We start from the raw sequence: 26,359 nt of genomic DNA on the forward strand, positions 1-26,359 counted from the left end.
TATTTTAATTTATACTTATATTAATGCAGTTACAGTCTCCTAACACAAACACTAAAAGCACAATTAATTTATAAGATTTATTACTTCATCTTCAGTGGCGTTACAGCTCTTTGTGAGCCAAAGCCTTCTTCAGAACAATCCTCCATTCGCCCCTGTCTCTGCCAACTCTTCTCCATGCTCTAATTCCAATAGATTTTAAATCAGTTTCTATGTTGTCTTGGTACCAAAGTCTCGGTCTTCCTCTTTAACGTTGTCCTATCTGCCCTCTTCGGTCAAAAACTTTTCTGACTATGGCACCTTCCTCTCGTCTGATTACATGACCTATCCATTTAAGGCGTGCTACCTTAATGAATTTTACAACGTCAGGTTCTCCAAGACCAGTGTTGCCACAGGTCTTGGACAAAATTTCGGTAGGCTGCTGCTAATGCCTCCTCTACATATCAGCAGACGCGTCCGCGGATGACATCCCCGTATGCATCCGCAGATGTGTAGATGGGGTAATTTGGTCGTCTGTTGGTGGTCTGTTGTTTATTTTTAAGGCATGCGGTTGTTGTCGGTTTTCCAAGAACGGATCAAAAGGTTTGCGCGGACGCGTCTGCTGATGTGTAGAGGAGGCACTTTCTTACATCGGCAGATGCATCCGCAGACGCGTCTGCTGATATGTAGAGGAGGCATTATTTTCAGGTAGAATTCGTCAAATTTCGGTAGATTTTTTTCGGTAGAAATCGTCAAATTTGGGTAGTTTTTATTTTTTGCTTTTTTTGCTATTACATTGCAAAAAAGTGATACTTTAGGTATGGACAGCAAGTATTGAAAGATAAACTACCTTTTTTTAGTAAAAACAGTAACTTAAGTAGATAAGTAGGTTAAATAGGTGGGTAGGTACTTATAAGTAGAAAAAAAAAGTAAATAAGTTGGATATCTTTATTTCAAATACCTAGGTATTTTTACATACAAAAAAAAAAGAAAATCAATCAATAAAAAATTGAAATCAATAAAATGTTTAACAAAAAAACAACAGTTAATAAAAATATACAAGAATATTGTCTACGTTCACTGTCAATTCCAATATCATTTTATATACCCACATAATGTAAACCTTCAATATATTCTCAAAATCAATAACAAAAAATGCAATCAATAAAATGTTCAAGAACTAAAAAAAATAGATAAAAATAAATAAAAACATTGTTTACGTTTAATGTATCTTCAAAACTTTTATATGTGGCAGACCCATAATAAAATTATTAAAATTAATGTATAGAGAGAAATTGCACATTGTATAGCATCCATAGAAAAAATGTATTTTCTCGGCTTTTTATACAGCAATTTTTCTAATTATTTTTCGAAAAACGAAATATTTTTTCTGTTGTAGACTTTTTTGAAAAACTTACCAAACGTGCCCCTTTTAACGTTCAAAATACAAATATTCTCATTTGAAAGCTGTATAATTGTTTAAACAATCTTTGAAACAAATTAATAATTGCTGTTATAATAAATTGTCATAAGTTATGTTTATATTATAATATAATGTTATTAAAAATTGCAGTTATAAGTTATTAACATTTATAAATTACTGCAAAAATAAGGGTTTTTTGCAATTATCTCTATCTATTTGCAATTATCAATTTTTTTGTTTTTCACATTAGAAACTATTAATATCTACCTACAACATTTATTTGAAACATTTTTCTCTAAAATCTACAAGGAACATTTTATAGGCAAAAAAAGATGTTTTTACACTTTATAATCGTTTAAAATCAAAACAAAGCAAAATTATTAGCTGTACGTCTTTACATACGTATGTGTCATGTGGTATGTTGAAGCAATTATTGATACCGAGAAAAATTTTTAATGTTCTTTAGCTATGTCGAAATACCAAGATTTCAGTATAAATAATAAAGTTAAAATCAACTATTTATAATGGAAAATAAGCCACAATTTACCAAAAATAGATTTTTCCGCAAATCGCCAGGAAATTTTGACATTCCTGTCAAAATTTCTTGAAGAAAAAGTCAGGACTTCCTTACTGTAAGGAAATGTCATTTCCTTACTGTAAGGAATAGTATATTGTGCAACAAGTGCAGAAAGGTACTAATTTCTCACGAGTTTGAAAAGTTGCGGTACGAGCGCAAGCGAGTGCCGCAATTCAAACGAGTGAGAAATTACCTTTCTGCACGTGTTTCACACTATACTTTTTCTACAAGCACAGTTTTTCCTAAAAATAAAAATCACAATTTCCAAACGACGATTAATTGGATAGCGCTTATCAAAAAGGTACCAACAGCCATTTTGCAGTTTTGAGTAAATTAAGATTAAAGATTTATCAGTTTTAAAAATCGGCATTTTATCATTTTTTAAGTTTCTCAATTTTTTTAGGGGAAAGATTGAGTTTAGATATTTGTCTTCTATAAAAAAATATAATAAAATAGTTTTTCTCTTTTTTGTAGTATGAAATGGCGCTTGGTTCTTTTTTGATAAAATCTAAATAATGTATATAAATCTGTTTAAATATTAATTTTAGGATTTGGATCTTTTATATAAAACTACTGTTTACTTGGATCCTTTTATTAAATAACAGAACATTAATAAGTTGTTCGTACCATTCAATTATAACCTTTTTTTAATAACCTGTCAACATTCATTAAGCGTTCATTACATTTTAATGTACATTTACACTGAAAGTCGATATATGTTTTTGTTCCTTCAATATTCCTTTCAGTGTGTAGTGTTTTTTGTTACCGTCTTTTAATTTTTTTTCTGGATTTAAAAGACTGTCCGGGATATTTTGCAAATCCCCCTTTCTTTAGTCGACCTGTTAGACGAGTGTGGTGTTGTGGTTCATCTTCTTGTTCATCATCTTGTTCTTGGTCTGTAGAGTCAAATCAGACTCATCAGCTTCTTTAATCATCTTATATATTTCAGCACTTCTTAAAGAGGATTATCAGAAGGACTCTACGAAAACACGTTAATCAAAAGAAAACCAAATGATTGAAATAAATTGTCAAAAGGAATCCAAGCGACATGCGACATGATAAAACTTTCGTCGCTTGGATCCGTTTAGAGATAAACAGAGTCCTATAATTCATAACACGCAACTTGGTAACCTTTGCCAAAAGAGGTCTCTGACGTTTAGTTGGTGCTTGGGACTTTTTAGATAAACAAAGTTTAATATTATCGGCCAGTTAATGTAATTAAGTCAGAAATGGCAATTTGGCGCTTGGTACCTTTTAGATAAGCGCTATCCAATTATAATAGTACCTATGTGATAAATTTTAAACTGTATTTAATTAATACCTACTAATCAATTTAAATTCCTTATACCTAAATAAATTGCACAGAAATCAGTTAAAAAATTAATGCACTGCCTTAATTTGTTTAAATTTAAACAATTATTACACATTATTGACATCATATTTATGCAGTCACGGATATACACAAAACCTACTTCATTCGACGTCTCTTGCACAGGTTGCTAAATCCTTATTGGTTATTTGATAATTATAAAATGTTTAATAAGAATAAAATTGTAAAATAAAACAGTTGTAACATCCATAATTTAGTTTCTATGCTATAGTTAAATATAATAATTGTGTTATAGGTTATATATTTGTCTAAAGTTTAACCACGGATGTAAACAGAATATAACGTTACTCAGAATGCGGTAGTCCACGGATGTAAACAGAATATAACGTTACTCAGAATGAGGTAGTCAACTGTGCAGAAAAGAACTTTGCGGCACAGAAACGTCACTTTGCGGCACAGAAACGTCACTTTTCTGCACACTAATGTCAAATATCTTATACTGTGAGAAAATATCAAGTTTGCTAACATAAAACCGTGCAGAAAAGTGCACTTTGAGTAGTGGTTGTAGAAAAATGATATTTCCGTACAGTTGTTAGTGTTCTACATAAATGATAGAAAACACATTGCTATTAAAACCTTGTAAATTACCTTAATCATTAAATTTTCTTTATCTGGAGCTTCCTGGATAAATTTTTCAATTTCTTCCTTCGTTAAAATCTTAGATTTCTTTGCCCTATAACCTTGAGCTTGCCGTTTCAATAAAGAACGAAGTTTTGAGTATGTAGATATATCTACATTGTGTTTAAGTGCAAGGGTTTACTTCAGCATTGAATAATTGGCCCATAATGTTGAAGATTTCATCTTTAAACAAAGGTCTAGGAAGTATGCCATTACAACATTTTCTGAGAAAGAACTCGTATTTTTACTCATGCGATAATCCATAAAACGTCTGTATGCATTTTCGTACTTTTCTCTTGATTTCTTTGGCAATAGTTCTAATGAAGCAGTATTCACTGCCTCAACCAGCTCTGGAGGAGTCCCAGGAATGGAAATTTCATCATCACTTATCATTTTACTTTCGAGAATACCAGCAATTAAATTTATAAGCGTCAAGTTTGACAATACAACCTCAATACGTTTCCATAGTAACCCAAGTAATTTTATTAGGAATTTCAAAGCACCATTTATTTGGGAATAAAATTATCGCGTTTTTTTAAATCAATCAATATCTGTCGAATTTTAAACGATTTGCGGAAAAATAGTATGTTTACCTCGTAGGAAAAGCCACATTCCTGGACTCTGTGTTGCTAAGTCTCGGCTTGCGCCTCGACTTAGCAATCTTCACAGTCGTCCAGGAATGTTAAGCTTTTCCTACCCGGTAAACAATGTACTATTATTAACGTTTCGAAGCCCAAATCGGGTTTCGTTGCCAAAATACAAAATACTACTAAAATAAACACAAATGTTGTTGCTAAGTAAAAAAATTCTAATAATTTATTTAATCTGACTCATTTATATTGGCAATTGAGACGTATATTATACATTTTAAAGTAGAAGACTTTAAAATGATATCGTCAATATTTATGAGTTGCGTTCCTGGGACGACTTTACTAAAAGATAGTTCATTCGATTACATGAAATCAATCCCAACTCAAGAATATCCGTCACAAAAAAATATCATAGTATGTGATCTGTCTTTAAAAAGATAAAATTTACTTAGCAACAACATTTTTGTTTATTTTAGTAGTATTTTGTATTTTGACAACAAACCCGATTTGGGTTTCGAAACGTTAAGAAAATCTTTTTTTGGTAAATTGTGGCTTATTTCCCATTATAAATAGTTGATTATAAAAATGCCACAAGGAAATAGCTTCAGAACAACATAAAGTTGAAAGGTACAGGTACATCAGAAGTTTCTCCTGTTTTAAGATTTTAATATAAATACTATTTTTAGTTTGGAATAATCTTCTATATCAAAATAAGCCACAATCCTTCACTATTCAGGTAGATACATTTTACCCCCAAAATCGTATTTAATATAAAAGCACAAAGGACTGGTCATAAAAGTATTGGTAAATCCGTATCTGCTGCCTGGCTCGCACATGTGTTACAAGCTATTTAAGTAAAGCGATTCTTCAAGAATTCTTGAAAATTGAGCAAAATCTGTTGCCAAATCTATCCGCTAAAAAATTTTGTAATAATTTTGATTTTGCGGTAGAAAAAAGGAGATTTCGGTAGATCGGTAGATTTTAGAGGTTTTAGAACATTTTAGGTAGATCTACCGAAAAATCGGTAGGTGTGGCATCACTGGTCCAAGACTTCTATACAACTCAAAGTTGTAGCGCCTGCGCCTGTTCTTTTATGCCTCCACATATTCATCTTAGTATTTTTCACTCAAAACGTTTGAGCATTTCTTTGTCATTCTGTGTAAGTGACCAAGTTTCTGAGCCATATGTTAGCACTGGTCTTATTAGTGTTTTGTATACAATCAGTTTAATTTTTCTAGGCATTTTTGAGGCCATCTGTCTTCTTAAGCCATAGTAACACTTATTGGCGAGCACTATTTTTCTTTTAATTTCTTTACTGACATTGTTATCTTTAGTTAGCAGCTAGCCTAAGTATATGAAGTTGTCGACACCTTCCAGGGTCTTTTGAACATTTATATTCAGTCCCATTCTCTGTGCAGATACTCTTAACGACCGAAATGCTTCAGTCAGAGCTTCTGTGGACCTACCTATGATGTCTATGTCATCTGCGTATCCAACAATTTATACTGATTAACTGATTTGTTAAAGATAGTACTATTCGTAGTAATCTGGGACTCTAGAATTATTTTTTCTAATGCTAGGTTAAAAAAGAGACACGATAGTCCATCACCCTGTCTTAGTCCATTTTTGCAATGGAAGGGTCTTGAAAGATCGTTTTGGATTTTTACCGTGCTCTCTGCACCTGTGAGTGTAAGTTCAGTTAATTGGACAAAATGAAACGGTATTCGAAATTCTACCATAGCAAGTAGAAGTTTATTTCTATTAACGGAGTCGTAGGCGGCTTTGAAGTCAACGAATATGTGGTGGGTGTCGACGCCGAACTCTAGGGTTTTTTCAAGGATCTGCCTCACTGTAAATATCTGGTCCGTTGTTGATTTATTAGGACGGAAACCGCACTGATATCCTCCTACTATTTGTTCGGCGTAGGGAAGGAGTTTTTTGTACAATACGTTGGACAACACTTTATATGCCATATTGAATAGAGTGATGCCTCTATAATTATCGCACACCATCATGTCTCCCATTTTTGTGTAGAGGACACAGTACATCTAACTTCCAGTATGTGGGTGTTTCTTTCTGTTGCCAGATTGCAGTTATCAGTTTATGCATGTGTTTCAGGAGGGTGTCAGCGCCGTTTTTGAAAAGTTTGGCAGGGAGATTATCCGAACCGGGGGCTTTATTATTTTTCAGTGTTACGATGGCTTCCCTAATTTCTTCTTCGGTGGGGAGTGGTTGCCGATCATCTTCATTCATTTGAAACATGGGATCCTCAATCTCGCCATCTCCATGATTGCCACTAAGCAGTTTTTCAAAATAATTCGCCTATCTATTTAGAATCTGTTCTTTGTTACTCATTATAGAGCCGTCCCTACCTTTACAGGCTATTGTTCTGGGTTTGAATTCTTTTCTGCAGCTGTTTATCTGTTGGTAGAATTATCGTGAGTCTTTTCCATTGTGGTAGTTAACAATTTCTTTTAGAGCGTGTTCGTATTGCTATTTCTTTTTTCTTCTTAACATTCTCTTTTCTTCTCTTCTAAGATTTTCATAATCTTCCTAAGATTTATTACTTACCCGTACAAATTTATTTATTAGACTAACTCTCTACAATTGTAATTTCCCTATGTCTTTCTTTTGTGGTCTTTAAAATGTGGACCTACTGAGTAGGTACTTCGCCGTATAGGTAAGCTGAGGGAATTTTACAATTTATAATTCACGTCCCATCTGCTCAGCGCGGTAAAGTTCCAACGAGAATGGTTCCCTTCATACTCCAATCAGAGTAAACATGTAAATCAAAAATGAATAACCATTTTCAATTGCCGCTATGAATAACAATTTTCAAAATTAGTTGCCGCTAAGGCATCCCTGCCATTTCGTTCGTTGCAATCCTTGACTGTACTCCGGGGTTTGTCCTGGTTCGGTCAGAGAGAGCAGCATATGTGCCTCCTGATGAGAGACTAATAAGTTTCAAAACCGGTAGAGGTGTTTGCTGCACTCTCTGATTGAACTAGAATATGATGCGGCTGTAGTTTCGTGTTGCAACGAAATTGAAAATGATTATTCATTTTTGATTTACATGTTTACTCTGATTGGAGTACGAAGGGAACCATTCTCGTTGGAACTTTACCGAGCTGAGCAGATGGGACATAAATTATAAATTGTAAAATGCCCTCATCTTCTTTATTCTCAGCATCCGTTATGGCTTGCAAATTATAGAAGCCTCGGAGGTGTAACCAGAGAAGGTTCCCATTGTTTTCAATCTGGTGTGATGTATAGTAATATTTTTAGTATTATTTTTTGTGCTATTAGGAAAACTTAGTATTGTGCTAGCAGTTGCCGCTAGGGCATCCCTGCCGATTCGTTCGTTGCAATCCGTGACTCTAGCCCGGGGTTTGTCTTGGTTGGGTCAGCGAGAGCAGCATATGTGCCTCCTGATAAGAGACTAATAAGTTTCGAATCTGGTAGAGATACTTGCTGCACTCTCTGATTGAAATAAAATATGATGCGGCTGTAGTTTCGTGTTGCAACGAAATTGAAAATGGTTATTCATTTTTGAATATCTGAAAAATTTCAATTTAAGAATCATTTCTCGTTAAAAACTATCGTTAAGGATTTCTGCTAAGCTTTGTTCATTGCTTGCCAAATTAAAAAAAAAGAACTGAGCAAAAAATCAAAAGATCAAGGCAATTTCGAGAAAAATGGCAAGGATGTCCGACTTTCGTGCCGGTGAGTGTAGAGAGTCTAAGCTCGTCATGAAACACCCTGTATTGTGGATATTGTGTTATTAAAATATAAAAAATCAGCGCAACCTTCAGTTAACGCGGCATTCAAGAGTCTTCACCTTGTAACCCCCTCTCCAAAATCCTCGCGTCAAGAGCTTTGGGAAACGAAACAACTTCTATAACTGGGATTTGGTTGGGAAACGGTTAGGGGGTTTTTAATAAGAAGGGATTTTCGGGATTTTAAAGTTGGTAGATGTGTGCGAAATCTTCAGGGAGTGATAATCGATTCAGGGATATGATTTAGATTTGAGGTTTTTGTTTTTTGTCTTGGCTTTTATCGTTTTGGAGAAACTTTTCTTTGCCAGCCAATTGGAAATTTGTTAAACGTTGTACGTGGTGGATCTTTTAACTGCGATTTTATTGAAAATTTTACGAATTTATAGCCAATTTAATAATTATGGAAACAGAATAAAAACTGCAGCGAGCTAAAGGAAACATACAGGAATTAATTAAGTCAAAGAAAACAATAAAGGACTTACTCACCAGTGGCGTGCTGGCCATATAAATGAAACGGTGCAATAACCGAGAGGTTACGTTTTCGATTTTATAAAAAAATCATCATTAGTGAAAAAAACCTAAAAGTAAGTATAACCGTGTTAATGAATGCAAAGTTAATATTTGAAATTTTGACTAAAGTTAAAGCAAGTTGGATATGCTTACAAGTTAACTGCAAGCTGAGCCACCAAAGAAATACAAGGGTGAGAACCCTTTAAATGGTATAAAAATGTTATAATCGCACATTTGCTTAAAATTCCATAGGATCGATAATATTTATAAAGAATTAGGTCCTTGGGCACAGTATGACTCTCCCATCATGTGGGTTGCAACACGAGTTGATGTGTCTCTACATGACGACAGTTAGATGTCAACTGAATGAAAATTGAACGCTTTTTCCGAATGGTGTCAAAAACCGATTGATAATGTGACATTTATAGGTCTGGATCCCCCGTATGAAAAAAAAAGTTGATTAATAGCAAGCTGAAAATTTGTTAATAGCTTAAGGGTGTCTAGTCGGATAAACTTTGATATATGGGAATACTGGAACAGGGGCAGTTTTAATTGTGGAACAGGTTAAAAATTTGGAACGGCCAGACCACGAAAACGGCACATTTATTTTGTCCGACTGAACAGACCTAAACTCTCCGAACAGAGATTAAACTCTCATGCAAAAATCAGACTCCTATTTATCACCTGTCATAATTCCTGTCATTTGACATATTCTACATGTTTCACTCATTAAAACGCCCATTTGGTGATAAATAGCAATCTGATTTTTGCATGAGAGTTTAATCTCTGTTCGGAGAGTTTAAGTCTGTTCTGTCGGACAGAATACATGTGCCGTTTTCGTGGTCTGACCGTTCCAAATTTTTAACCTGTTCCACAATTAAAACTTCCCCTGTTCCAGTGTTCCCATATATCAAAGTTTGTCCGACTAGACACCCTTAAGCTATTAACAAATTTTCAGCTTGCTATTAATCAACTTTTTTTTCATACGCGGGATCCAGACCTATTAGGTTTTGTGAAATTTACCTAGTATTTCTCTAGCCAAGCAATTTACCAGTATTCCTAGATAAATTTCACAAAACCTCAATGTCACATTGTCAGTCGGTCTTTGACACCATTCGAAAATGGCGTTCAATTTTCATTGTTTAAGATGTTTTGTTCTCATTAAGAAGAGTGTATAGAAGGGTGTATAGAAACCCTTCGGCTCAGCTGCAGGATCTATTGACCTTAGTGAAACACCAAATTAAAGATGATAATTTATTTCTGTAAATGACACTAACTTCCCGGGAGACCTAATGACACTAGGTAGGGGAAAGGAGGGTAAGATGGAAGGATAGGGCAAGATGGAAATTACCTATAAAACCCGAACTGCGCAATGAAGCGCCCGGATCCACACTCACAGAGATGCAGGCGAACCTCTTCCATTTACAAACGACAGCTCAATCAGTTCAGGTCAGCTAATGAGTGTACACGCTTCCTTCTTATTTTCGCAGTTAAATACTACGCAATTATTGAATTTTTGTGATACGATTTTTTAAACAAGGTGTATAATATTATTATTATGCATTTATATAAAGTATCTATTAGGTACAGGTTATCTGAATTGATATTTAAATAAGAGAAATAATAAAGCATTTTTAAAATAATGATATTATCCCTGGAAGATCACACCTATTTTTTTTTAAATAAACCCCACACATGGGTGTCAGATACCCAATGATTTTTTGTGAAGAAATAAAAAGAAAAGTATATATTTTATGATTTCCAGAGACTCTCTGATGACTATTGAATACATAAGAATAATTAAATCAATAATTTTATTTTCTCTCTCTTAATTGTAGTGACACAAAAGAAAAAAATATTAAAAATACCTAAAAATAATTAAAAAACATTTTCTAAAAAACGGGAAACATAATTCAACATATTTTAATTTAGTTTAACAACAAAATAGTCTTTCTAACTAAAATATAACACCTTTTGATTACACCTTAACCAGGTATTTCAGTTTCACTCATTTTAGTAACTACATTCATAAGGCAGTGTGACTCTATGCTCCATGCATTATGCTTTATAGCCAGCCGAGCATGCACGCTTTGCTTTTCCATCTTTGCCTTTGCAGAAATAACACCTAGTTTGTTTTACTAAATTTGTGGGATGTTGTGTTGTTAGGTCATTAACTTGAACGCACAGTTGATCGCAAACCTCACACATGGGTGCTACATACCCTAGCCTGTATTCAATAAATTCTCGTGATTGGAAATATTGCTCAAATGAGACCGCAACTACACACCCGTCCTTGGCAGACTAGAGACTGAATTTACATAAAGCAGCATTACCATTGAAATGCAGCTGCGCAAGCTACATGCAGTTAAGTGTCGCGATGGGTATCTCACACCCAAGTGTGAGCTTCCAGGGTTATTATTGGAAAGGGGCATATGGGCAAGATGGAAAATTGCAACTTACGGCAAGTTGGAAGATAATAGTTAGGCAAAAATAAAAGCAAAGAAATAGGAACCTGCGAGAATAAAAGAAAATGTAAAGGAAAAGGGACAAAAACAGAAAAAGTTAAAAATATTGTACAACATTTAGAACAGTTTTCACAAAATGATGTGTTCTGTGTATGTGGTGAACGTTATGTGGAACCGCCCACAGAGGACTGGGTACAATGTCCTGTATGTAATGGTTGGGCACATGAATTGTGTACCGACACAGAAGATGGCAGTTTTATGTGTGTAAACTGTAAAATGTAGTGCTTTCCTCTACATTCCATCTTGCCCGAACAAGCTTTCCATCCTGCCCTCAGGGTAGAGGCAAGATGGAATTTTTGACATTATTTTTTAATTACTCATAAAAAAATTCTACTTATTATTAATAATATTTAATGGCTGACTTTTGTAACTGTATAAGGTCTCTTTCAAGAATGATTAAAATAAAAGTTTTGTATTACGTTGTTTTATTTTTTTACACATCATAAAGTTAAGCCTTCCATCTTGCCCCCCCCCCTTCCCCTACTTTACTGACCGATTCGTTTGATGGTTGAACTGATAATCATTTATGAGACTATATAGTTGTCTCTTTGAATTGACTCGAGAAAATATATTTAAAACAAAAATAAACTGGTAATTACCATCTTCTCAGAACGCCGATTTTAACGAAACTAAAGCCCATTCCAGTGATAGGTTAGATAGATAAAGAGGGTTAGGTTAGATAGTTAGACAGCGCGTGTAGTTAAAGGTTAAAGGATTTTTTGAAAGTATCTATGTACATACTTTCATTTAAAATAATTTAAAAAAATCAAAATACGTTTAATGAAACAAAAAACTGGTATACATATATCTAGACCTTAAAAATTATCTGGCACCTATTTTACACTTTCATATATCTGTCATAATTCGTAACATTTCTATCATCTTATAAATCTGATATGATATGATATTGGATAGTACTTAATCAACTTCCTCCAAGACGTTTTTTCCTAAAAAAAATGTCGACAAGCACCTCAACCCACAACAAGGAGGATTCAGACACGGTAAATCTTGCACCGGTCAAGTCCTTGCACTAACAGAACTCATTAAAGAAGGATTCGAAGAGAAACTATAGCATGGGCTATTTTCGTAGATCTCACAGCAGCATATGACACAGTACCTAAGGCAAAAGATATTGCCCCACAAACTGTGCGATGCTCTCAATGGCCATATTTATCATGTCGCTCTTCTTCTTCTTCTTCAATCATTTTCTATCCACTCCTGAATGTAGATCTCTCCCAATTGAAGAGCATATGAATAAGTAGGTCTCACTGTCTTATTCCGCTGCCTATATCCAGGGCTGGCGATAACGGGCCTGCAAGGGATGCACTGCAGGCGGGCGCCCCTATTCAGGGGGCGCCAAACTGAGTTTTTTGTTCTGCTGGTGCTATAAAAAATATCAATTTAAAAAACCGAAGGGCGCCTATGCTAGTCGTGCAGGCAGGCGCCTTATACTCTAGCACCGGCACTGCCTATATCTATCTATCAATCTATTCTGACTTTCATTTTGTTGTTTTAGTAGATCTTTTCTATAATTTTTATGATATTTAGGGGGACTTGTCTATTAAACAGAAGATGGATTACATCTTTGAGTCTTACTCTGTAAAATGCTTTCTTCAATCTATCAGATATAGAAATGCTGGTCTATTATGCTTTATGGTGAATATTGCATTTGTACACGATTTTCCAATATATACATTGATACAAAAACCCTGTTGTTCATCTGCTAAACTTATCCTCTGATTCATTAGTTCTTGTAGAATTTTAGTTGCAAGTTTAAGGGTAGTATTTAATTAGTTGATATGTTCAAGCAATCTATATAGTGTAATAGGTAAGATTTGTAGCTTTGGGTAGATCTTCTTTAAGCTATTAGGCCGGCAGCTGGTTTTTTCTGGTAATTAAATATGTAGTTAAAAATATTTATTTATACTTAGGTAAATACCGTTAAAGCAGGAAATAACATCGTATGTGTTAAAATTAATTTTATCAATTTTTAAATTACATTTAACCTCACAGGGACCCTCCCTCTTACCGCATGCTTGCATTAATAACTATTAATAACTGATGTAGAATAGCTTTTATAATTAATCTTGTTATTGTTAGAATTATTGATACTAAAAGAACTTTATAAGATCTAAAATTACTTTAGGTATACAGTTCAAAACTTTTAAAATTCAGCACAAAATTCAAACAGGTCCCCGTCCTTTTTTTTATTTATTAAAAATACAAAATCTAAAAATATTTTTTTAACTGAGTCTTTTCATTACTACACTTACTACTACACTTACACTTACTACACTTACTACACTTATGCTTGGAAAATGAATTGCAGAACACAACAATTAAAATACTGATACACTTAACTCATTTTCTCCTTCTTCCGTATTTTCTTCGTCACTATCATCGCCCAATTCAATAATAAATTTATTCCACCATTAATGTGGAAGTGCCCAAACTTCTTATAATATTCTTCCACTTTGATCACTTTGGCGATTGTTTTCTGCCAGTCTACTTTGGTAACATTGGCTACTTCTTTTTTAATTATCTCAATTTAGTCCATTCTTTCACGGTTTTTGCTCTAAATTTTAAAGAACCGGTTGGATTGACATGAAATTTGGCATACGTATAGCTTACATGTCAAAGAAAAAAAGTGATATTGTGCCGATGTGTGCTTTTGCCCTGGGGGTGACTTTCACCCCCTCTGGGGGGTGAAAAAATATATGTCCAAAATAAGTCCGGAAATGGATAAACTGAATAATTTTAAGTAATTTTTGTTCTATAGAGCTTTTTCGCCAAGTCAACACTTTTCGAGTTATTTGCGAGTGAATATGTTAATTTTTCAACAAAATAACCACATTTTTAGATGGTTTTTCGCAAATAACTCAAAAAGTAAGTATTTTGTCGAAAAAAACGTTCTTAGCAAAAATATAGCTTATAAAAAAGTAAAAAAATGGTGTACGCGTTAGGTCTCTGGATCTCGTAGAACCAGAGTTATAGTCAATGAAAAATAGATTCATATTCACCAAATTTCAAATAGAATATTTCGACGTGAAATATCCAAAAAATTAAGCACTTTTTGGGGAAAACCCATTATAACTTTTTTAAAGTGTTTAAAAAAAGCTTTATTTCTGTTTTTACAAAAAGTTTCTGGCATTAAATTTAAGCAAGTTACGCTCAAAATAAAGATGGTCCCTTTTGTTTTTGCAAAAAAAAAAATCGGGAAGACCACCCCCTAATTGGCAACTTAAATAAAATTAATCGTTACCGCTCCACAAATTATTTTACTTATGTTGTGTTTATATAATCTGTAAGTTTTATCGATTCAAAGTGCTTATTTTTGAAAAAATTTGGTTTCAAAATAAAATTTTTAAAAATTTAAATTTTGAAAAATATGCTTTTTTTCAAAATAACTTAAAAATTGTTAGAGATACCAAGAATCTCGAAAAACAAAAAAAAGTCAGATTTGCTTTTCTGAATATCATGTATTTTTTTGTTTTTCTTTTAGACAAAAATTGATTAAGATTTGGTGTTTCTAAATTTGCATATACATTCGTGATCAGTGACTCGTTTAACCCCTTTTAACTACAGCCCTTTTAATAATAAGGACTTTGAACCGATGAAACTTACAGATCATATAAACAATATATACACGAGTCAAGAAACTTGTGAAGTTGTAACGATTAAGTTCATTTAAGATACTAATTAGGGAGTGATTTTCTCGATTTTTTTACCAAAACCAAAAGGGACTAACTTTATTTTGAGCGTAACTTGTTTAATTTTGATGTTAGAAATTTTTTTTATAAAACAAAAATGAAGCTTTTTTTAAACATTTTAAATAAGTTTTAATGAGTTTTCCCCGAAATGTGCTTCATTTTTTGTTATTTCACGTTAAAGTATTCCATTTGGAATTTGACGAATATGAACCTATTTTTCATTAGCTATAACTCTGCTTCTACTAGATATAGAGACGTGATATATACACCATTTTTTTAAATTTTTTACAGGCTATATTCTTGCTAAGAATGTTTTTTCGACAAAATACTTACTATTTGAGTTATTTGCGAAAAACCGTCTAAAAGCGTGGTTATTTTGTTGAAAAAGTGAACATATTCACTGCCAAATAACTCGAAAAGTATTGACTTAGTGAAAAAACTCTATAGAACAAAACTTACTTAAAATTAGCCAGTTTATCCATTTCCTGACTTTCTTTGGACGAATATTTTTTCACCCCCAAGAGGGGGTGAAAACCACCCCCAGGGCAAAAGCACATATCGGCACAATATCACTTTTTTTCTTTGACTTGTTAGCTATGTGTATGCCAAATTTCATGTCAATCCAAGCGGTTCTTTAAAATTTAGAGATTTTGCAATATTTTACCGTTAAAGAACGGACTAATTACCTTTTTGTCAAATTTAGGAAATGTATTTGAACGCCTTATACTTGGTTTGAATTATCCCCAAATTAACTCAATAGGATTGAAAACACAAAAATAGGGGGAAGTCTCAATATAGTGTGTCCATGCTTTTCGGCAATACTCTCTAGTCTAGAGCGTATAATTTTCTAAATTGCTTCGTGTGTAGAACTTCAATAAGTTGTTTTTTTTGTGTAAAAATCTTCGAAATACAAATCATGTTCCATTTAAAAATTTTGCAGGTCAGCTTTCTTTGAAGATGTATTTGGTATTTTGGTGAGCTGTCGGGAATGATAGAAGCGTTGTCAAGCACTATTACGCTGTTTTTCTCCAAGTTTGGGATCAGCCAGTTTTCAAACCAATCTTCAAAAATGTCAGCTTCCATATTCTTGTGGTAGTCAACGTTACAATCTTCCATTTTCTTCCCACATAATTTTGAAGCATTCGGAACTCATCCCTCACTTCCTCCGCAATGTACAATAATTAGCCGTGAGCCTTTATTTGCAGGCATTTCTGGTATGCACATGCTTGAACCATCTGTCTATCCTTTCTTTACTGTATCGTGGGTCTCATACCAAGTTTCATCTAAATAATAAATTCTCCTATTTTCTTGCCTATATTTAGTAATTTCTTCTAGGTACATATTACGTCTATTGACTATTCTTTGGTTTTCCATAATTATTGCTTGACGTTTATTTATTTTTTTTTCTGAATTTAAAGCCATTTTTTGAATCCAGTTTTCAAGAGTTTTCTCACAGCAGCAGTTCATATTTCGACCGGTTGTTTCCAATTTCTTTCTTATTATTTCTATTGTAGGTATTTCATTGCTTTTGTAGCAGTCGTATATTGTGGTTTTCAATAGTTTTACAAGTGAAGGATTTAAAGGTCTTGAAAATTTGTAGTCACATCGTTTCTTGCGATGATAGGGTTCATTTTTAACTATTTCATATAATACAGTAGAAAGTGGAATTTCTGTTAAACCAGAGGTGGCTTGTGCCAATAGTGTTTCATCGAAGCCGAATTTCGTAAGTAGATTTTTTTATACATTCAAACATACTTGCTGTGTTTCAGCATTTAAATGCATTCGAATCTTCTTTACGGGCACTTTTTTTAGTAATTACATTCACACTAGCACTGACAATTTCTACAATATCAGCGTTATCGTACGCGATATTTACATTATCCTACGGGCGCGACATCACTATTCACATTAATTAAATTACAATAATCAACACTTTAGACTCTCCAAACGAAATACTAAACCAATATTCAAATTAATTACAGCAAACAAAACACTCGAATCACTACACTGCTACCGAACTAAAACTATTATCGTTTTGCACGAAACTTGTGAATAGATGGGAGGTCTGGGCGTAAAAACACAGATGCGTTCAAAGGGCCGCTTCTTAAACGTTTGACCTAATATCTTTATTTGAAGAATATCATATTTCACCGGCTTAAAGCTATTCCACAATATGTTTTACTTGGACAATACCTCTGTAGTTTTATGGCTGTTTTTGATCTCCTTTTTTGAATAGTAGAATTAGTTAATTCGCTCGTACTCCATTCTTCCGGTATTTTATTGTGTTTTATGATTTTCTTAATTAATGCTGTTAATTGTTCTGCCTTTGCTGCTCCACAATATTTCAGGAATTCGTTTGGTATTCCGTCCCTTATCTGTTCTTTAGCTTTTTAAGTGTTTCTCGAACTTCCTGTGTGGTAATCTACTAACATCTTCATTTGTGGTAATTTTTGGTGTTTCTGGTTCAAGCGTCATTTGTTCTTCCTCTGCGTAAGACCTTGGTTTAAAAAAAAACGCAAAAATAGAAGAAATTAAATAAAATAATGCTAATATTGTTTCGCGATCTATCGGCGAACTGTCTACAATAAAGCTTGCATATTTTACGGTAGACTTGAGGCGCCCTCAAAGTTATATTATTTTATAAATTTGCAATTTAAATTTGCAAGTTATTATAATAAAATACATGTATTATTTCTTTACTGCTAATTATATATTTAATACCCTATAATTACAATTTTTCATTCTACCAACCACTAATATTGTTAGTATTGCCCTCTATCTAGTAATGTCCCATTTTACCATTAGTTTTTAGGTTCCTTTATATTCATTTTATTTTAAATGCTCTCTTTGGGCGATGTTGGTATCCCATTTTCAAGCATTATTGTTACCTATATTTTTATTTGTAGTTTATTTACCTCTTGTGGCATATTTTGCAGCTTTTTGCTTTTTGTTTAGCGGTATTTGTATTTGTGGTTAATAAACGGTATTAGTACATAGTTATGACTTACAGATGGAGCTGACAATGGTCTGGACATCTTTAGAAGCAATCTGTAAATTCGTAAGGGTGCGGCGCAACTCATCGAATTCAAACTCATCAAAAGACATTTCATACACACCCATATATTGTATAACGCCACGGTTCTTAGACAATTACTAATAAAGTCTAATAACCGTGGTATAAAGCCACTTCACCGAAAGTCCCAACTTATCAACTGGACATTTCATATACATTCACAAAAACGAGGTGCGAGGTGTCTGCTTGACAGCATTTATAGGTACCGTTTTTCTTCAATTATAAACTTTAAAAAGAATTAAAATTCAATAATTTAAACTAAATTATAATAAAAATATATGCAAATTATTGGAATATGTTTTTGTAATGTTCATATAAACCACCCTTTAGGTTGTTATTTAAAATGTATATAAAAAAAGTAGGTAGTTGTTGATAAAAAAGTTGAAGTAGTTGTTGAATAAAATAAAAAGCAGTTTTATAAAAAGTCAAAATCTCTAGTTCTTTCTTAAATTAAATATATAAAATCTAATAGGTTATGTGGCCCCAGATCATACTTAACTACTGCATATATTTATTTTAAAGTATCGGTGTGTCCGAAAAAGCAAGGAAGTATATTTAAAGACTTTGCTGGTGTGTCCGAAGTATAAGGGTTTGAAAGAAAGAACTAGACCCAGTGAAAGAAAGAACTAGAGTGGCGTGTGTCGCCGGAAATTTGAAGCAAAAAAAAAATAATAATGGGTGATAAAATAGATATATCCACAGTTGGTAAATTTGATGGAGTTAACTTTCAACAGTGGAAGTTCCAACTGAAATGTGCCTTAAGGGCCAAAGGTATATATGGAGTTACCGATGGCTCGTTAATTTCAATTTTTCAATTTCAATTTATTAGCCAAAATTTACATTTTTAAGTACATATAATATAATATACAGAAAGACACCTAGATGTGAAAACATCTGTGTGTGTCTATAGAAAAATCCTAAATAAATATAGATTACTTATAACCAAACGTAACAAAAAAAAACACATTCGAGAATTCAAAATTATTTGGAATTTAAACTTAAAACTAAGTAAACAGCATATCTATATAATATAATAATATGTTAAAAATCCAACTTATAGGTATTAAGAATTCCAAAATCAAAAAAAGAACATTTTTTTCAGGATTTATAATTCAAATTGTGTTTTGTTTCCAATAATACAATCAACTACCTTTTTATTAAACATTTTTATGGATTTGATTTCTTTTATTTTGTTTGGTAGTAAATTATAATACTTGGGTGCCCTAAAAATCACAGAATGTTGGCTTATTCCTCGACTTAACTGTGGTAAAACTAAGCTTCTTTTGATGTTACCTCTAGTTTGATAATTATGTTCTATTAGTGTCTGTTTGGAGAAATTTTTATGAATATATGTGCAACATGTTGAAATATAGAGTGTTTTCAAGTCACAGATTTTATTATTATATAATTCGGTTGTAGAGAAAAGTTTAGGTTTTTTTAACATTATTTTAATAATTGAATTTTGAGCTACTTTGAGATTTCTTATGTTGTTTTCATATGCTCCACCCCACAACAAAATTCCATACCTTAGTAAAGGCTCAATTAAGGATTGATAAATCATAGTGATCAGTTTTTTTGCAAGAAACTCCCTTAGCAGATAAAATTTATGCATAAGGGCCCTAATCTTTTTTGTTAGGTATGTTATGTGGTGTTCCCATTTAAGATTTTTATCTAAATATACTCCTAAGTATTTTATGACATTTACTTGTTCAATAGGATCTTCAATGTTTTGTATGTTAATGTTTTCAAAGTTTGGACGATTTGTATCATTTATAGAAAAGGCTACATAATTAGTTTTTTTAGCATTTAGAAGAAGTTTAAATGTATCAAGAAAATTTTTGATATAAACTAGATCTTGTTGAAGTTTCTGTTTTGCTTCTTCCCATGTAGATGCAGAAAAAATTATGACTGTATCGTCAGCATATGACACGATTTTACCCCTGATCTTAAGATTAAATATTGAGTTTATATATATATTAAAGAGTATTGGGCCTAAAACTGTACCCTGTGGCACTCCAATTTTAATAGTTCTTGGTTCGCTGATAGCATCATTTATTTTTGTATATTGTATTCTTTCATAAAGATAGTTAGTAAAAATTTTCTGCCCAATACCCCTCACGCCATATTTATCTAGTATATCCAATAATTTAGTGTGTGAAACTGTGTCAAATGCCTTGGACAAGTCAAGGAACACTGCAATACATTTTTGCCCTTTATCAAGATGCATAGTTATATCTTGCACAACTTCATTCATAGCATCTACTGTACTTAGACCAGGAGTAAAACCAAACTGATTAGGAGATAATATTTTGTTTTCAGTTAAATATGACACTAATCTATCTTTTAAGCATTTTTCAAAGATTTTACCTAGATTTGATATGATACTTATTGGTCTATAATTTTCCATATTTAATTTATTACCTGATTTATAAACAGGGCTCACTACTGAAACTTTAAAATGACTTGGAATATCACCAGTTTTAAAAATAAGGTTTATTATATGAACAAGAGAATCAATGAGATAGATGTGAAGAGTTTTTATAATTTTAGAAGAGATGGCATCTTTACCTGGTGCTGAATTATTTTTAAGGGAATTTATATATTTTATTATTTCGTTATTTGTGACTGGTTTAAGATACATTGATGTCTGAGAGGAGTAATTCATGTGGAATGGAGTATGTGGTTTTTTAATTTTACTGGTCATTTTTAATCCTATTTCAGTAAAAAACTTATTAAAATGGTTTGCAATATCAATGTTATTTTCAATTTTATTATCATTTTCAACCTTGATGTACTTAATTTCATTTTTTTTATTTTTTGTGTTTTCGTTTGTAGCCTCATTTATAAAATTGTAAATTTTTTTAATATTTTTGCTATTTTCATTTATTTTGTTTTTATAATAATCATTTTTTGTTTGTGTAATTAATTTATTTAGTTTATTTCTGTAATCTTTATATTCAATGATTTTTTCTGGAGTGGATTCCCTTCTTAGATTTTGTTTAAGTTGATCTCTTTTTCTAATAGATACAATAATGCCATGAGTAATCCAAGGTTTAATTTTTTTAAACTTATTTTTAAGAACTATGTCATCATAAGAAAGTTGAATTAATTCAGATATATTTTTTATAAGTTGTCCCGCAGCTATCTCTGGTTCTGCATAGTTCAAAATCTCTCTCCAGTTTACATTTTTTGCATGATTAAGAAGTTTTTGATAGTTTAATTTTTTATATATTTTTGTGTTACTAAAAGAGTTGCTACTGATATTTTTATTAAATGAAAAATTCAACAAGACTGGTAAATGATCTGTTATGTCATAATTAATTATATTTGGACTTACCTTTATAAAGTTCTCCTTTAATCGTGTTTTGAGGAATATATGATCAAGACATGTCAGAGATTCTGGCCTTGTTACGTCCTCATATAATGAAAAAAAGCCATGAGAATTAAGGATAGAAGTATATTCACTGACTATGTGATCTGTGTCATTCAGAATATTTAAGTTTATATCTCCTAAAAACAACTCAATATCTTTTGAATTTTTTTGAGAAAGATATTGATTCAAGTCTGATAAAAAATTAACTACATTTGAGCTGGGTGAGCGATAGCATATATTAAAAACAAAAGTTGTGTTTTCAAAAGTTAGTGTTAAGCTTGTTATACTTATTTTAGATGTAACTTGTTTGTTTGTATGTATAAGTGGATTTAAATTGAATTTAGTATATACTAAGATACCATCAAAGCTATTGAAATCTCCATCATCATAATAAATATTAAAACCTGGAATGTTACACTGAGAAGTTGAGTACAAGCTGTGGCATTCTGTTAAGATTATTAAATCACAACATTGTAAGTTATAAGCTTGAAGAAATACAAGAAGTTTATCATGATTTGTTTTTATACCCCTAATATTGAGTAACAAAGTATTTAGTTGAACCTGACCTATACTAATAACACTATTTATAGCACTTGGTTCAATAGTAACTTTTTTATTTTCAATAGAAATATTATCTAGAATATCAGCTTCCATAAAACGTTTGTTTAGAACAAAAACTTGTTTATTTTACTACACCATTTACAGCTTTAAGTCCTGCTCACACAAAATCTTCACCGGAGCCTCAGTTCTAGTTTTTTTTAGTAATATTTTACCATTTCTGGTAAAAACTGAGTAGAAGTTTTTTTGTTTCTTTATCTCCATCGCTTTTTTAAAAAGCTTTTGAATATGTGGCGTCAGATCTTCATTTATGTAGATTTTGCTGTTTCCATTTAGACCACAAACATGAGTGTCAATTCCCTTCATTTGTTTCACTTTTTGAAAAAATTCGATTTTAGTTTTATGGCTACTTAGTTTTACTAGCACAGGTGCATTTTCGTGCTTACCTAAGCGGTATGTTTCACAGATTGAATCAGCTTTAATTTCAATCTGCATTGACCTTGCAACATGTTGCACAACTTCAGTTAGGCTTTTATTTTCTTGCTTCGGTATACCACCTATGATGATATTTTTCTCTATTTTCTGTTGTTCTATTTCATTTATCCTGTTTTCCAATTCTTGTATTTTCAGTGTCATAGCTGCTTTGTCTTCTGTTAGTTGCTTTGTTTCCGAAAACAGCTTCTCAATAGCCTTCTTCTGCTCATCGAATGAGTCAGAAATGTACTGGACCGATTTCTTCAATTCACCAAGTTCTTTATTAATTTCTTTCTTAAATGAGGATAGGTGCTCCTTAAGTAGATCCCCAAATATAGCTTTAATCTTCTTCTCATCCATTTCACTTGTACAGCAGCTTACAAACTCTTTCTGGTTCTTGTCTTTCTAATCAAACCAGAAGTAGCAGGAGACGAATTACAGGCATGGTTTAAAAAGGATGCCCAGGCTATGTTCACTTTAACATCTGCAGTGAGTTTAACTCAGATTACTTTAATTGAAAGTTGTAATACTGCTAAAGAAATTATGGAGACCCTTGAGTCTATTTATGAGCAGAAATCAGAATCAAATAAAATGATGTTGCATGAACGGTTTCATCAATATAAGATGAGTAGCCTAGATACTATCGCTCAACACATAGCAAAAGTGCAGAATCTTGCTAAGCAAATTAAAGAAGCAGGTGATGATGTGAGTGATATTGCTATTATGACAAAAATACTGAGTACATTGCCCCAAAAGTACAGAAATGTTAGACAGGCATGGTTGTCCGTAGACAGTGCTAAACAAACTATAGGTAACCTCACCGCAAGACTGTTAGATGAAGAAATGAACTTAACTGCATATGAAGAGACAGAACAAGCACTGGCAACAATGTCATTCAAAGGAAAATATGATCAGAAAGGTCAAGAAAGGGGTGTAATATGTTTTGGATGTAGAAAGCGGTGGCACATTGTCAAATTTTGCAGAGAGAAAAAGAATGAACAAGAAAACAGTAGTAGCAGGTCATATATATAGAAGTCATAATCGAGGCAGAGCTGGCTTTAGTAACTACAGAAAAGGTTACAAAAAGAATGACAGAGCACAAGCTGGCAACTCTACAGAAAATCAGCATGGTGGTTCTTCGAGAAGCGCATATTATAATGTTAATAATGAGAGTGCATTCAACATAGAAGAAAAACAGCTAGAAAAAGTGGATACAAGTGATGATTGGATTATGGACAGTGGTGCATCAGCACATATGTGTTACAGGGAAGAATATTTTTTTAATATTGACAGAACTTTTACATCACAGGTATCACTTGGCAATAATCAAACACTACCAGTACAAGGTAAGGGAACTATTAAAATAGAGAAGTTAATCAATGGACAATGGTTTAAATCCACTATAAATGATGTGCTATATATCCCACAGTTGAGAAAGAATTTATTTTCAGAAGGTGTTTTGACAAACAAAGGTATGAGTGTAATGAAGATTAACAATGAAGCCAAAGTATATGAAAATGAGAATCTAGCAGCAGTTGGTATAAAGGATAGAAACAACACATATAAAATGATGTTTCGCACAATAATATATAATGCATGTGTGACTTCAGTAGATGATTTAAAGATATGGCATGAAAGACTGGGACATGTTAATAAGAAATATTTAGAAGAAATGGTAAAAATGAACTTAATCAAAGGTGTTACAGAAAAGAAACAAGATTTTGTGTGTGAAGGTTGTTTGATGGGAAAGCAACATAAGAAGACTTTTAAAGAGAGACCACACACTAAGTTACCTCCTGGAAAAAGAATATTCAGTGATGTTTGTGGACCTATGCAAACTGAATCTGTACGAGGAGCACGTTACTTTGTAACATTCAAAGATGAGTACACCGGGTATAGAGTAGCATATTTTATTCGACATAAAGCAGATGTACTAGACTGTTTCAAAGTATATAATAGAAAAATTAAGGCAAAGTATGGCTATTCTGTTGAAAAACTGCATACAGATAATGGTACTGAGTATACAAATAATGCTTTCAAAGAGTATTTAGAACAAGAAGGTATAGAGTCAGAAACCACAGCACCATACACTCCAGAGCAAAATGGCAGATCTGAGCGAGACAACAGATTAATTGTAGAAATGGTTCGATGTATGTTATACCAATCTGGAGTAGATAAGAGGCTATGGGCAGAGGCAGTTAATACTGCTATCTACATTTGCAACAGAATTACAAGCAAACAGACACCAGGTTCTACAGCTTATGAACAGTGGACAGGGCAGAAACCTGTATTTGACCACATGAAAGTGTTTGGGTGTGATGCATATGTACATATTCGTGACCAGAAAAGAAGGAAACTAGGTGCAAAGAGTGAGAAGGTTATATTTGTTGGATATGACAAAAACTCCACAAATTATAGATTATTCAACCCAACAACACAGAAAATAGTGATATCTAGAAATGTGTTTTTCAATGAGAAAATGTACAGTGCAAAGAAAAACAATGTGATCAAGATAGCAGCTGAAGATGATGTGACAATTTTTGAAATACAAGAAAATGAACTTGAAGAGAGACAAGAAGAACAAATAAATGTTAATAATGAAATAGAAGTTTTACAAGATGTTGACAATATACCCAACTTGAGACCACAACGAAATAGACGTTTGCCAGCCAGATTAAATGATTTTGAGGTAAATTTTACTGAAGTTGATATACCACAGACATATGAAGAAGCAGTGTCAAGTAGTGACAAAGAAAAATGGAAAATTGCCATAAATGAAGAGTTTGATGCACTATTTAAAAATGAAACATGGACTATGGTTAAGAAGCCAGACAATAAAAACATTATAGACTCAAAATGGGTGTTCAAAGTCAAGAGACACCCAGATGGCTCAATAGAAAGATATAAGGCTAGATTGTGTGCTAAAGGATATGCCCAGAAAGAAGGTATAGATTACAATGAAATTTTTGCACCCACAACAAGGTATGACTCCATAAGAATCTTGTTAGCTTTAGCCACAATAAATGACTATGAAATCATGCAGTTCGATATAAAAACTGCATTTTTATATGGACATCTTGACGAAGACATTTTTATGTCACCACCTCAGGGACTAAAGTGTGAACCCGGAGTAGTGTGCAAGTTAGATAAGTCGTTGTACGGTTTAAAACAATCACCACGGTGTTGGAATCGAAAATTCCACTCGTTTTTGGCTAACTACGGTTTTCAAAAATCATCAGCTGATCAGTGTGTTTATACTGGATATGTAGACAATATTAAAGTGATCTTAATCATTTACGTTGATGATGGTTTGTTATTTTCTGAGAAAAAGATAGCAATAGAGACAGTTTTATGTGCGTTAAAAGACTCTTTTGAAGTGACCGTGTCAGTTGGGAACTATTTTGTCGGACTAGAAATTACAAGAAACTTAAAGGCTGGTACAATGTTTCTAAGTCAAGCAAGTTATACAAAACAGATAATAGATAGATTTGGTCAACAAAATGCGAATCCTGTAAGTACACCAGAAGATATAAGTGCTGACTTAACAGGTGAATCAAATAAGAGCATGTTAGAAAATGAAATGCCATATAGACAAGCTGTAGGTTCATTAATGTTTTTAGCCGTAGTGTCAAGACCTGACATTGCACATGCGGTGGGAGAAGTCAGCCGTTATACAAACAATTACAATGCAGCACAATGGAATGCCGTCAAAAGAATCATCAGGTACTTAAAAGGCACAATAAATTATGGCATTTGTTATGACAAATTCAATCAAGTTAACATGCA

General features: G+C 32.7%; 2 protein-coding genes across 2 annotated transcripts in view; one reads left to right on the top strand and one right to left on the bottom strand.

Moving 5' to 3' along the window:
- Positions 1 to 26,359, top strand: part of LOC114326749 (lambda-crystallin homolog) — a 593,088-nt gene that overhangs the window by 433,552 nt on the left and 133,177 nt on the right. The gene's annotated exons all lie outside the window — the stretch shown is intronic.
- Positions 22,241 to 22,933, bottom strand: LOC126880953 (uncharacterized). The gene has a single exon (XM_050645034.1). It carries the CDS (start codon positions 22,931 to 22,933, stop codon positions 22,241 to 22,243), a length of 693 nt encoding a protein of 230 aa, XP_050500991.1.

This window comes from Diabrotica virgifera, chromosome 2 (assembly GCF_917563875.1).
Source record: "Diabrotica virgifera virgifera chromosome 2, PGI_DIABVI_V3a".
Lineage (NCBI taxonomy): Eukaryota > Metazoa > Arthropoda > Insecta > Coleoptera > Chrysomelidae > Diabrotica > Diabrotica virgifera.